The sequence below is a fragment of the Pinus tabuliformis genome, chromosome 9 (assembly GCF_031772625.1).
Source record: "Pinus tabuliformis cultivar Carrire ecotype Pingquan chromosome 9, CPIR1, whole genome shotgun sequence".
In the NCBI taxonomy this organism is placed as follows: Eukaryota; Viridiplantae; Streptophyta; class Pinopsida; order Pinales; family Pinaceae; genus Pinus; species Pinus tabuliformis.
Window position 1 is genome coordinate 989564892 of NC_142307.1, and position 14543 is coordinate 989579434.

The window sequence follows — 14543 nt, forward strand, 5'->3', positions numbered from 1 at the left end:
GTGAATTTTAATAAAAAGGAATTTGTTTACTTAGATCCTTTTACTTGTTTGGCATATTGATGTCTATGTAGTAGAAATTATGATCTCGTGTCATAAGCGTTGAACGATACAACGAGATTATATGAGCAATAAGACATGGAAAAATAAAGCATAAGACATGGCAAAGTAAAACTCCTACCCACACACTAGGGATTGAGACCCGAGTATGACATTAGTCATGTGCGTAGATCAACTGCTCATCTAATGATTTTAAATGTTAAAATGTAAAGAAGAAAGATCGAAAAATAACATCCAGTAGCCAAATATTTTGGGAATAAGTTACTCCTTTTGAATGCAATGGCATCGATCATAAGTAAACCTATTTTAAAAATAGGGCCTACTTGGCCTGGAAAAGGAATTGGAAATCAATAACCGGAGCACAAAATCTATATCACACTTTTTATTTCACCGAGTCTCATAAACAAATTCTACTTCACCATGAAACCAATTCTGCTTATCGAAGAATTCCTTAATCTTGTCTGCACTACTACGCTTATTCAAGCCAAAAACAGAATGGGCCAATCAACTATCCTTATTTATTTCCTACTAGAGGCATCGTTGATTTAGGAAGCACTAAACAAAGCTAGCTAGGGTGGGGCAAGTTCTTTCTTTCTTTCTTAATTCATCATTAATTACGTATATAAAAGCTAAAGTAGGATAAGGCGTCGAAGCACGGGGTATGCAGTGGTTAAGAAAGTCAAGGTAAGGTTGTTTAATCTAGATCCTATCCTCGTACCAACTTTGAATAGAGGTTGAGGCCGAGGAGATGACGCTCAAGGTTGAAAAGAATTGGATAGCTTATCAACAAGGGGAATTGGCACGTTTCAGGTCCAGTTCATCTAAGGAAGACCCTAAAGCAAGAGCAGTGAGCACAACTTACCATACTCCAGATCCAATGACAACGATAAAAGAAAGTATGAAAGAGTTACATAGATTGCATTTATCTTCCAAACATCGACACCAAAGAAACTGAATTTTAGCTCAAAGGAATCAGCTTAGGTACAATGATCTCATGTTTAAAAATTTTCTACTATTTCCCGTAAATATTTTGATTCTTTAAAGCCTTAAAGAAGCCATGATAATAGACATTAAACCTCTTGATTTGCAGTACTCTTCCTATTAAAGGATTGTTGGGTTGAAAGACTACCTCTGAATTCAGACTTTCGAGGCAAGCTTCACTGAATCTTGAACTTCTAATATAGAATTTTCAAATGCAGTTAAAGTATGGGTGAATTCTGTGTGCCAAAAATGTTTTTTCTGTCTAGAAAGAATGTTTGTCGGGAGAGACACGCAAAGAGCCCGACAAATGATTTACTAATTCGAAAGTAATTGATCAAGGTTTAAATTGCACACAAAATCGAGCATGATAAGCAACTTCTGATATTATTTGGCTTTTTGAGGAGGCCATTGATGCAGTGCACAGGCACGTTTATGAAGGATTGACTTATCTTTACACCAACCCAATCATTAAATAAACATAATGAAAAATTATTGGACGAATACAAGAAATATTTCTTCAAAGTAGTCGAGATTGAGATTAAGCCGTCGTGAAAATAAATTGTGGGGAAAATCTAAGGTCAATTGAAGGCCATACTCCAGATTACTTTAATATTAAGTTGAATCCTATGAATAATGTTAATCCACTCAGTTTGGGCTTGAACCAGGGATCATCGTGGGCTATGGCCATGGCAAGATAAGTCGGGGAAAAGAAATTCTCTGTAAGTTTGCAGTTTCAGTTGGTTCTTGGGCACTCGTGGGCAGGATATGTTGTTGATCATTGACATGGCTAGTGAATACTTGCAATATGTTCACGGTTGCAGAAATCAAAATTTAGTTGAGATTTAATGGTGAAAGAACTTTCAATTATCTAACATTGAATTTGACGGTGCAAAAGTGTGCAAAGTAACAGCTAATAAAATTCTTCTCAGAAAAATGTCTTACAACGTAATTACAGAGAAAAAACAAACAAAAACTAGTCTAATAAAAATTGAAAAAAATAATTAAAATGCATTAAAAACGACACTTCAATTTAAGGATACCTCCACTTGAAAGTAAAATAAAAAGAAATCCAAGAAATCATTCAAATAAATAAATATTACCAAAAAAACTCTTTAATTGAGGCAAACTTCCACCTCCACGTGAGGGTGCACATGGATTAAATATTTCATATTAAATGTCTATCACATAGATTGCCATTTGTAATATTTTTTTCAATCACAAACTTCAGTGTCTTCCACTTGAACATTATTGAATGTCGACTAATGAGACGTTTCAAGTCCTGTTGCCATGAAGATGAAAAAATAGTTTGAATACACATCCCACCTGAGTCACCCTAAAGTGCTAGTCACAAGAAAAGATAGGTCGAAAACACATCACCCCGTCGTAACACCCTAAGGTGCTAGTCACAAAAAAAAGATGGGTCAAAAACACATCGCCCCGTCGTAACACCCTAAGGTGCTAATCACAAGAAAAAATGGGTCCAAAACACATCGCCCCGTCGTAACACCCTAAGGTGCTAGTCACAAGAAAAGATGGGACGAAAACACATCGTCCCGTCGTCACTTTGCGTAACTTTCCAATGTGGGTCGAAAACACATCGTCCGGAGGAGATTAAGTCAAAGTCTTGCATTACTTACAAAAGTCCGGAAAGTCTTTGCGTAACTTTCCAATGCGGGGAAGTGGATGCTTATTTTCCATGACATGATATTTATTTTCGGAAGCTAGTCGCAAGAAAAGATGGGTCGAAAACACATCGTCCGGAGGAGATTCAGTCAAAGTCTTGCATTACTGTCAAAAGTCCGGAAAGTCATTGCGTAACTTTCCATGTGACGAAGTAGATGCTTATTTTCCATGACGAGGATTGCTACTTTTTAATATTTATTTTCGGCCATAAACTTCCTTTTCTTTGGACTGATAATACAAATTTGATCAGTGAGGTTTTTCAAGCAAGCTGCCTTTCGGATGAAAAGATCGGTTGAATACTCATCCACTACGTCGTATTCATGAAAACTCTTCCGTTACTTCCAAGTGGAAAGTGCCATTCAATGTTGTGGATGAACGGAAGTAACTTGCAAGTTGGGTGGTTATGTCACTTCAATGTTTGGAAATTGCTATATATGGTTAAAAGTAAGAAAATTATTATATTTTAGTTACTAAACTATCTAGATTCATCCAGATTATTTTATAATTATTTCTTTCAATTTTGTGTAATTAACCTATTTCTTTAGGTTAGAAAAATATTAACTCTTACTTAAACAAAAACAAACATATATAGATATAAAATGTATATAAAATGTGTAATCCAATTTTTTTTTAAACATTTTTATCATTTATTTTAAATTTGGTTAGTAATTTAAAATATAATTAAAATTATAAATCAGAGTGATTAAAATTTTATGAATTATTTTATTAGATATTTTGTATTTTTGAATTTATAAATAAATTGAATATTTTTTTAATATTTTCATTTTGCAAACTAGACATCTTAAGTTTACCCTTACAACCAATTTCTCTCAATTTCTTTTTACACAAATACCAAAAAATATCTAAAAAATTACTATAATTAAAAAAATAACAAATTTATATAACTCAATTTGTATATCATATATATAAATTATAAAATTTGAATATATATATATATAGGTATATCATTTTTCTAAAAATATTGGATCGAGTTAAAAAATATCTATACTACAGTTTCGTATGATTTACAATTTTTTTATTTTATATAATATATATAATAGTGAATTAGATAATTATATAATTTTTTTTAATTATATTTTTTATATAATTTAAAATTTATTTTAAAAAATAACTATATTTACTTATTTAAATAAAAATTATATATCAATTTTTTTTATAAAGATTAGATATTATTTTTTAATTTTTTGGGATTCAATTGTATTAAGAAAGTCATTCATCTATGGCCATTTCTATGAGAGGTAGTCCTCACTGACTAATTTCTCATGATTTTTGAATAGTACAATTGCTTGAGCCAGAGGCCAGGATGGGTGACCTCTGTGAAATTCCGATTACAGGGTGCAAACCCCGGAAGTGATGACTGATGCTATGTGATTCATTTCACTAGTTTCAATCCCACTTCTTCAACCCTGTGAGCATCACCCGACTAAGTGGACTATTAAAAAATCATAAGAAATTAGTAAAAATAATTATAGATGAATAACTTTTTTAATGCATTTGATTCCTAAAAATAATATCTAATATAATGCACTGCCAAAAACCTTCAATAATTAAATAAATAAAAACATTTACTATTTTGATTTTTTTTAAATATTTAATTAATATAAATTTTACAACTCAAATTAACAAATTTCCACTGTAACTAGAAAATATGTCAAGGAACCAAAACTAAAAATATATAATCAACCTTCCCGATTAACAATTTTTCACTGTAACTGAAAAATATGTTAAGAAACCAAAAGCAAAAATATATAATCACCTTCCCAATAAAAATGAGTGGTAAATCTGGCAGAGATATGGTAACCGAACCTAACAAGTATGGTCAGTGGGTTTCGAACAGCTATAGTTACCGAACGTAATAAGATGCAGAATAGTTAAAGAGTACCGCCTACGTAAAGCTTGCCTTCGCGTCGTTCAGTGGCGGCGACAAGACGAGGCCTGTAATTTTAAGGGTAGTCAATGCGAGTTGCCTTGTAAGCTACGTCCATATTTTGACTGACTTGACCAGTTGTATTTCTTAGGGTGTGGAAAATCCAGACCAGCTCAAAACTTGAAAATATGATGGGTTGGCCTATTTATTAGTTAATTTAGGTTTTATGTATGTGCAGGATATAATTGAATTTTAGGAGCATTATTTTATTGTCTGATGAACTACAGGCTCTCTCTTGTTCAGTGACCATGATAATCTTCAGAGATTCCCCATGCTCTTTCCCGATCGTGATTACTCTATTCTGCGTTATATTTGCTCACTTCTTCCCTATTCTTCATGCCCTTATTGGCAGACCCTGGAACCCTATGTGCAACGAAAATAACTATACAGAAGGCAGTAAGTTTGCGAGCAATCTGAATACAGTCTTCGATACCCTCGTTCAACGCACGCCCCAAACTGGGTTCAATACTTCTGAATATGGCCAAAGTCCTGATCAAGTATATGCCTTGCTCCAATGCCGGGCAGACACGACATTCGATGAATGCTACAATTGTTCACAAGACGCAACGGGAAGCATTCGACGAGAATGTGGGAATGCCATTGGCGGGAGTATCTGGCGATTCCAGTGCTTCTTACGTTATGAAAACTATAGTTTCATCGGGAAAATGGACCCTAATGGATGGTATACTCGCCGTGAGGGCAATATCTCCAACCCTGATGTCTTCACGGCCGCTGTGGAGAAGCTATTATATAATTTGTCAGCTGAAGCAACATCTGGATCTGCAATAAAACGATCTGCTTTCGGTACAGCTGTTGACTCCTCGTTTCGAAAGATTTACGCGCAGGTCCAGTGCACCAGAGATATACCCACTGACCACTGCTCAACATGTCTGGCAAATACAATGAATCATATTCTGGTAGTTTTACCGGGAAATATCGGAGTTCAAGGTTTGATGAAAAGCTGCATAATTCGTTATGAAATATACAGTTTCTTTAATTCCTCTGCAGTTTCACTTAAACCTGCGGAACCACCAGTCAACACAGTGGCTAATACATCACCGAAGCAGATCGACCACTCCGACCTGAAGTCCTCCAACAAAATACCTATAATTTCAGGTGCTGTCGGCGGCTTACTTGTCCTGTTATCTGTATGCGTGCTTGCAACTTGGGGAAGATTGAAGGCTTCCCTATTTCGAAAGGGATACGAAGGTATTGCACATTATGGTATTAGGAAAGTTAGATTAATAGGAAGTCTGCTCTGTTAGATTATTAGGAAAGCTACTTTTTGAACGCGATTTCCACATGTATTCTTCAAAAACCCTACCAAATGTTCCACGAACGAACTTTTGCTGATAATTTGATGTAGCTATGTATTCCATAATACAGGTGATGCGCAAGACGAGGAAGACACACTGATCGATGAAGATCGTCAAATAGTATTTACCATGGAAACATTGCGAGCTGCTACAGATGACTTTCACGATGATAACAAGCTCGGAGAGGGAGGATTTGGTGCTGTATACAAGGTAAAATAGTCCTAGGAAATTTCTATCAGTTTATAGACTCTTAAATAGATGCAGATTTCTGGCTTGAAAGCAAATATGTGGTAAGAGAATAATTCATTTTTACAAAATCTTCACACGCATATTTTGTCTGAATTGAATCGCCCAGGGAACAGCACCTGATGGAAAGGAAATAGCTGTGAAGAAGCTGTCCTTAAAATCTCTGCAAGGAAAGCAAGAATTTCTGAATGAAGTTAAACTTGTGGCAAACATTCAACATCGGAATCTCGTGAACCTTCTGGGCTGTTGTGCAGAGGGATCAGAGAGGTTGCTTGTTTATGAATACTTACCAAATAAGAGCCTTGATAAAATCCTATTCGGTGAGCTACTCCCATTCGTTATGTTATATGTAGATTAAAAAATATTACTGTCACATCACTATAATTCATTAGTAACGTGGATGCATGCATACAGATCCAAACAAACTCACCCAGCTCGATTGGAAAAAGCGTTACAACATAGCACAGGGAGTAGCTCGTGGGCTTCTCTATCTTCACCAGGATTCTCAGTTGCGGATTATTCATCGCGATATTAAAGCGAGCAATATATTGTTGGACGAGAAACTGAATCCCAAGATTGCAGATTTCGGATTAGCAAAAATCTTTTCGGACGATGAGACTCACGTCAGTACAAGAGTCGCTGGAACTTAGTAAGACTCCAAGACAATCATCACTCTCACCAATTATATTTTTTGAGCGAAGAAATATTTTTGGAGCTATAGGTATATTAGCGTATTAAATATATTCCAGTAGCATAATATAGTCTAATATATGTTACTAGTTAGAAAGAGCTATAATGCACCACGTAGCATATGCCACTAGTTAGATTTTCTACAAGATTAAATCTAATGAATGATATATACTGTCTCATGTATTTACAAAATTATAACCATAAAATTATAGTTCCAATCACCATCTTTTTGTAAATATGTTAGAAAACTTGTATTGATGAATCTAGCTAGTAAAGGTTGAACACACAGCTTTGCAGAGCAAAAACACTAAAAGAATCGAAAGAACAAAAAAAATGATTGATTCAGAAAATATGTTACAATGTTCATGTTCATGATATAGGATTACTAGCTAAAGATCCCAAGGTAATGCGCCATAGTGGTGATCAAAGAGAGGACTCAACACCTATAGCAAGTTCTGGAGAGAACTAGCTAGTTGCGAAGTGAAAGGAGGAGCAAATCAGGGAGTAAATCATGCAGAAAGGATCTTGCATGTAGTCCCATGCTCTAACTAAGTGTCTGCATGTACCAGTAATGAAGGTCCTAGGGGTGTAGTATCTCCAACACCCCCCCTGAACACCACTATGGGGAAAACTAGAAAATGAGCCATGGTAGCTAAGGCCAAAGGTCACCCAAAATACAGTGCAACTTGTACTAAAATTGAGGAAAGAGGGAAAACTTAGTGGGAAACCCCCCCCCCCCTCCCCAAAATACAATGTAATCAAAAGAAAAGAGGAAGAAAAGACAATTGCTAAGCAACTGTGTCCTTCACTCCAAGACGATCACGCAGAGAGTGAAACTTCTGCTCAGTGAATGTCTTGGTGAAGATGTCTACAGTCTGTTTCGTTGAAGGGCAGAACTGCAAATCAATGACCCGATCATATACTAAGTCTGATGTAGTGCATATGGATCTCTATGTGCTTCGTCTGTTGTCGTTGTACTGGATCCCTGCAAAATTTGAGAATGCTCTAATTGTCACATCAAATGACAATGGGCTAGTGGAACTGGACACAACTTAGTGAGGAAGTGTTGTAGCCACAGAAACTGAATGGTGATGTTGACTACTTCTCTGTACTCGGCCTCAGCTGAAGAGAGAGCAATAGCAACCTGCTTCTTGCTCGACCAACAAATAGGGCCAGACCCTAGACTGAGTGAATATCCGGAGGTGGACTTGCGATCAATGTTGTCGCCCACCCAATCAAAATCTGTGAAGCCAAGGAGATTCAATGCAGTTCCTGCTACATAGCGAATCCCGAAGGTGATGGTGCCCTGCACATATTGGAGGATGCGCTTGGCAACATTCCAGTGTAACTCATGTGGCTCTTGCATGTATCTAGAAACTGCCCCTACTGCATATGAGAGATCTGGTCTGGAGTGGGTGAGGTACAATAAGCTCCCCACTAGCTGTCGGTATAGAATACTGTCAACTAATGGAGTGTCACCTCCCGCCTCAAGGCGGACCCTAGACAGAAAATGAGTCGGTGCTGGCTTGCAGTCAGTCATGTGAAATCTCTCGAGGAGATCCCGTGCATACTTAGCTTAAGAGAGTTTGATGCATGTGGTATCCTCGCTGATCTCAAGACCAAGAAAGAAGTGTAATGGACCCATGTTCGTCATCAAGAACCTATCATGCAAGGCCCTCTTGACTGCAACAATGGCTGAAACCAAGCTGTCGGTGATCAGGAGATCATCCACATACAAAACTAAGATAAGAAGAGAATCATGTGTCCTAAGCATTTAAACATTCGGATCAGACTTACATCTTTCGAAGTTTTGTGATAAGAGAAAAGAATCCATCTTCGCATACCAAGCTCTCGGGGCCTGCTTAAGGCCGTACAGAGATTTCTTCAGTCTGCAGACCAAAGATGAATCCTGAATAAAACCATGTGGGTGCTCCATGTAGATCTCCTCAGATAGGTCTCCATAAGAAAGACATTCTTCACATCCATTTGATGTACTTCCCACCCCTGGGCAGCCGCAATGGCAAGTGCAAGGTGTATGGAATTCATCTTTGCTACTAGAGCAAAGGTCTCGTCATAATCAATGCCATGCACTTGTTGGAACCTTTGGCTACTAGCCTGGCTTTCTGTCTGGTGATTTGACCATCTGCAGCACTTTTGGTCCTATAGACCCATTTGCATCGGACAAGTTTCCTTCCTGAAGGAAGGGGGACCATATCCCAGGTCTGGTTCTCGAGGAGGGATTTATACTCCTCCTCCATGGCAGACTCCCAAGAGGGATGCCCACCAGCCTCAGCATAAGACTAAAGATTAGAAGACTGAACCAAATGACAATACCAGGATGGCGTTGGTTCAGTGGCAGTGAGGGCAAGAGGAGGCTCAATAAACTTTGAGCTAGTCCTTTGCGGATCAGAATTATCCCCTACAAGAACATTTCTAGCAGCTGGGTAGTCTTGTGCATATATCTCACTTAAGCTCATTTTTCTGTAATTTATGACAGGGGAAGTTGATTCACTGCTGAAAGCCCGATCTGGGCTTGGATGTGGATCATCATATGCATGCATTGGATTTGTATCTGAAGACTCTGTCTCTACATCTGCATGCTCTACCTCGGCATCTGCATGCTCTGTATCTACATCTGAGTGTACTGAGTCATCATCTCAGACATGAGGTAGATAAAAGGTGTCTGCATGCGACAATTAAGGTGCATGCGAAAGACTTTCCTCAAGTTTGACACTTCGCTCAATGATGAGCTTGTCCATAGAGGAAATCAGGAGCCGGTATCCCTTCACACCATTAGGGTATCCAACAAAGATGCACTCAATGCTCTACGGATCAAGAGATTTCCTCTTTTCAGAGGGGATCCTGGCCCATGCTCAGGAGCCGAAAACACGGAAGTGAGTGACTTCTGGTTTAGTGCTGCTCCAAGCCTCAAACGGGGTTCGATCCTTGACAAACCTATGAGGAGATTTATTATGGATGTAGTTAGCACAATTAAGTGCTTTAGACCATAGCTTATGAGGTAGTGACTTAGCATGGAGCATGCAGGAAGCCATCTCTTTAAGAGATCGGTTTTTTCTCTCAACAACTCCATTCTGCTGCGGAGTGTATGGAACTGTGTGCTGCAACTGTATGTCGGACTCAAGGCAAAGGTTCTAAAGTGTTGTGTTAACATATTCCCCCCCATTGTCTGTACGGAGAGCTTTGATCTCTCTCTCTGACTATGTCTCAACTAGTGCTTTGAAATCTTCAAAGTGCGCAAAAACTTCAAATTTGGCCCTAAGAAGATACACCCAAGTATACCGTGAGAAATCATCAATAAATGTAAGCACATACCTTACTTTGTTGATGGAAGGATGAGGAAAAGGCCCCATGAGATCACTGTATCAGATCTAGAGGAGAGGATGCTCTGTGAGTCTTGCTGATGTCAAACTTTTCTCTAGGATGTTTGCCAAGGACACACCCTTCACAAACTCCTTTGGAGAAACTGATATTTGGCGAACCTTCTACCATCTCATGCTTGCTTAGCTGCTGCATATACCTATAATTTAAGTGACCAAATCTCTCGTGCCAAAGCCTACTACTATCATCAACATGTGTAAGCAATAAGGAGGATTCAGATTCAATAAATTCAGAAAATGTATAGAGTCTAGCTCCATTGTTTACCTCACCGGTTGCAATTTTGGAGCTGCTATGTAGGTCATATATGTTCACTGCATCTGGAGTGAATTCCATTCTCTTTCTGGTGCCGAAATGAGTGATCTGATAAACTGAAAGTAAGTTTATCAAAAGTTTTGGAACATGAAGCACATCTTCAAAGCTTCCGTGTAAAAGTTCCACTCTACCTTTTCCGGTGACCTCAATAGGTGAGTCATCTCCCATGAGGATGGGAGGTCCTTTGCATGCATCCAAAGAGGAATAGACTTCCTTTGCAATAGCCATATGATGTGATGCACCAGAATCTATAATCCATGCATCAGGGGAAGAGTTAATTGCAACTAAAGCATGAAAATTGTTACCTTTCCCATGTGGCAGATCCTCAATTTTCTTCTTGGCACCCTGAGGGATGTGGTCCCCAAGGTTGTGCTTCTGAAGGATTTCTGCTATTTGGTCAATTTGTTTCTTCATGTAGGAGGCTTCCGGATAGAATCCTCGGTGAAAATAGGTGCATTTGTCTCCTTTCTTCCCTTTCTCATTTCTGGAGCCGGAGGAGTCATTGAAGGGCTTGGTGTACCCTTCCTTCTTTGGATGGGAATGCACTTTTCCCTTGTCTTTTTGCTGCTGATTTCTCTGATTTGAATCAGATCTGTGATTTTTATTGTCGCTGCCATCATGCATAGCAAGTGCATGCGCTTTTGGAGGTTTGATTTTCCCCATGCAAATGAGTTTATCTTGCTCAAAAGTGAGGGACTCCATGAACTCTTTGAGAGAAGGCATAGTGTAGGATTTCCCTGTTGTGAGCCTTACTGAATGAAATGTAGACACAAGGATGGAGTATTTTGGTCCGAGCTTTGACATAATAGAGAGAACTTGGCGACTCTCCTCCTTGGATTTGTCAATTCCACAACCCTTGAGTTGCAGCAATAGATCATTATATTTGGTGAAGAAGTCTTGAATTTTGTCATAGTTCCGTGGATCCAATGAGCACAACTCCACTTCGAGGAGATGTCCTTTCATTTCATCCTGTTTCCCGTAGAGTTCTTCAACCTTTTTCTAAATCTCATTGGGAGTATTACAGGGAGATAGATGAAACTGCAACTCTGGGGAGATGCACATGCATATGGATCCGTGGGCTTCATCCATGCAGTTGAGGTACTTGGATTTCTCTATGGCTAAAGTGGGTTCCACTTCTACAGCCATGGTAATCCAGTACAACCCTTTCTCACAAAGGTATCGAGCCATTTGGTCCTTCCATTCGTGATAGTTGTACGGTGTTAGGATCGATGCTTTGGGAAACTCCATTTTTCTGTCGATCGTCGATCTCCAAGCTATAATGCCTGCAAAATAAAGTACTGGTGCACCTTTTATCTAGCAATCTGTGGGCTTTGATACCATGTAAATGTATTCGAAAACCTGCACAAATGAATCTATCTAGTAAAGGTTGAACACACAACTTTGCAGAGAAAAAACACTAAAAGAAACGAAAGAACAAAAGGAATGATTGATTTAGAAAATGGGTTACAATGCTCATGATATAGCATTAACGGGTGAAGATCCCAAGGTAATGCGCCATAGTGGTGATCAATGAGAGGACTCAACACCTACAGCAAGTTCCGGAGAGAACTAGACAGTTGCGGAGTGAAAGGAGAAGCAAATTAGGAGTAAATCATGCAGAAGAACTAGCTAGTTGTGGAGTGAAAGGAGAAGCAAATTAGGGAGTAAATCATGCAGAAGAACTAGCCAATTGCAAAGTGAAAAGAAGAGCAAATCAGGGAGTAAATCATGCAGAAAAGATCTTGCATGTAGTCCCATGCTCTAAGTAAGCGTATGCATGTGCCAGTAATGAAGGTCCTAGGTGTGTAGTATCTCCAACACTTTTACTTTATCGTTATAATGATTCGATAGAATGACACTATTATAATTGCAATTTATATGCCATCTTTGCTTTGGGATATTTACGATGTTGTTTAAGCTTTTATTTTCCGGGATTCAGGTCAAAGAATTGGTTTGCATTTAACTTTCAATATATCATTTCTATATTCCATATTTCCCCTCCGTACATAGTATTTGACAGTGTACTTTGAATATGCAGCGGGTATATGGCACCAGAGTATGCTCTGCAGGGGCAATTATCTGTAAAAGCTGATGTCTATAGCTTTGGCGTTCTTCTTCTGGAACTTGTCACAGGAAGAAAGAACACAGATTATACTTTGCCGTCCGAAATGCAGATGCTGTTAGGATGGGTGAGATACCGTTTTACTTCTATCTCCTACAGAGCGTATCTACGCTATTAGTCCCTGTCTCTATAAACCGTTGAAAGGAAATATAAGTTTAGGGGTTTTTCACTGTGAAACCATTTTGACATAGCTTCCTTATTGCTTTCAGCATACAACTTTATTTCTTAAGGCTAATCTTATGGATCTCCATCGCGTATATTATGTTTTATCAAAATGAATACCTGTTTGGATTATGCAGGCATGGAGATCATACAAACAAGAAAATATTGTGCCGATCATTGATCCAGTTATGATTGAAACGTGCGTTGAGGAAGAAGTCATGAGAAGCATTCAGATTGGTCTTTTGTGTACACAAGCCGACTCATCGCTTCGTCCACCAATGTCCACAGTGAATTTGATGCTTTCAACTCATTCTGTGAGCTTACCCAATCCAACAAGGCCGGCTTTTGTGAGTTATACCAGCTCTACCTCTGGATTGTCACATGCGTCTCCCGGCACGTTTTCCTCGGTATCACCTACGGTGGCTCCTCCATCCAACGCCGATGCTTCAATTACTATCTTGATACCCAGATGATGCAACTTCTTCATTGCAAGGCCCTTTTTGGTGCTATATATATATGATACCTACGCTCCATGTTGTAAGGATAAATTAAATAGAGTAGATTTATGTAAGCTTAAATTAAATAAAGTACAGCCTATGTTGAATTTGTACTGTCATTGCAACTGCCGAGGAAGGTGCAAGGTTCGTCAGCAGATGCAACGGCCTAGAAAGATACAAGGTTGCATCGCTTTGCTTAAAGTGGTTTGTTGTAATAATCTATATTGTTTTAATGCTTCGTAAGAACACTGAATATAATATGTATGTACAAATATAAGATGAGATTTACAATTCAGTATCAGCTTATCTTTTATATGTGGAAAATATTTTTGAAATATGAAAACATAAATTCAGTATGAGCTTATGTTTTATATGTGGAAAATATTTTTGAAATACGAAAATCCATCCTACTGTTACTGCTCTTGCTCCTGCTCCAGGTCCAATCGACTCTACTGGTCCTACTGCTACTGGTGGTCATCGAAGGCGGGCGATTGCATGTTACCTTTTCTCTTTATCACGTCCCTGTTAATGAGGTGAGTTAGTCAGTGAGGAGAAGGGGCCAATAGATTGCACCAAGCCGCCATCGAATTAATAAAATGATATTTTTATTTTTAATTAAAAATTTTAAATTAATAACTATTTTAACTAATAAATTAAAAATTTTAATTTCACAAGTATAAATTTAAAAATATTTTTATATTTTTATATTTTAAATTATTAATATGTTTTGAATATTACTTTAATTGAATTTATAAAAATATATGTTTTTCATTAATGAAATAATTTCCCTATTTTCCATTTAATCTAATATAATTAAAAAATAACAAAGATAAACCAGATGCCACTTGGAATTGTGAAATTAAAGCTTGTGAATCTCATTCTATGGGAGTTTGCAAAAGCTTGTGAATCTCATTCTATGGGAGTTTGCGAAATGCATAGTGCCATTTTGAGTGAATTAATCAGCTTTCAATTTTAGGAGATTACTAATTAGCCATTAATTTCTAAAAGATTATATTTTACATGTTGACAGGTTTTGAAAGAAATTATTAATTAATTATTAATTTAAAAAAATAGTAACTTATATGTCTAAAGGTTTTGAATATGTAAGGGTTAAGAGGTATTTATCTTAA

At 37.8% G+C, this 14543-nt stretch overlaps 1 protein-coding gene across 1 annotated transcript; it reads left to right on the forward strand.

The window, feature by feature from the left end:
- The first annotated feature begins 4680 nt into the window (after positions 1–4680).
- Positions 4681–13693, forward strand: LOC149152048 (cysteine-rich receptor-like protein kinase 15). Its single transcript, XM_089439252.1, has 6 exons — positions 4681–5878; positions 6056–6195; positions 6341–6551; positions 6646–6880; positions 12671–12821; positions 13054–13693. Exons 1-6 carry the CDS (start codon positions 4918–4920, stop codon positions 13387–13389), a joined length of 2034 nt encoding a protein of 677 aa, XP_089295378.1. The 5' UTR covers positions 4681–4917; the 3' UTR covers positions 13390–13693.
- Positions 13694–14543: the final 850 nt, after the last annotated feature.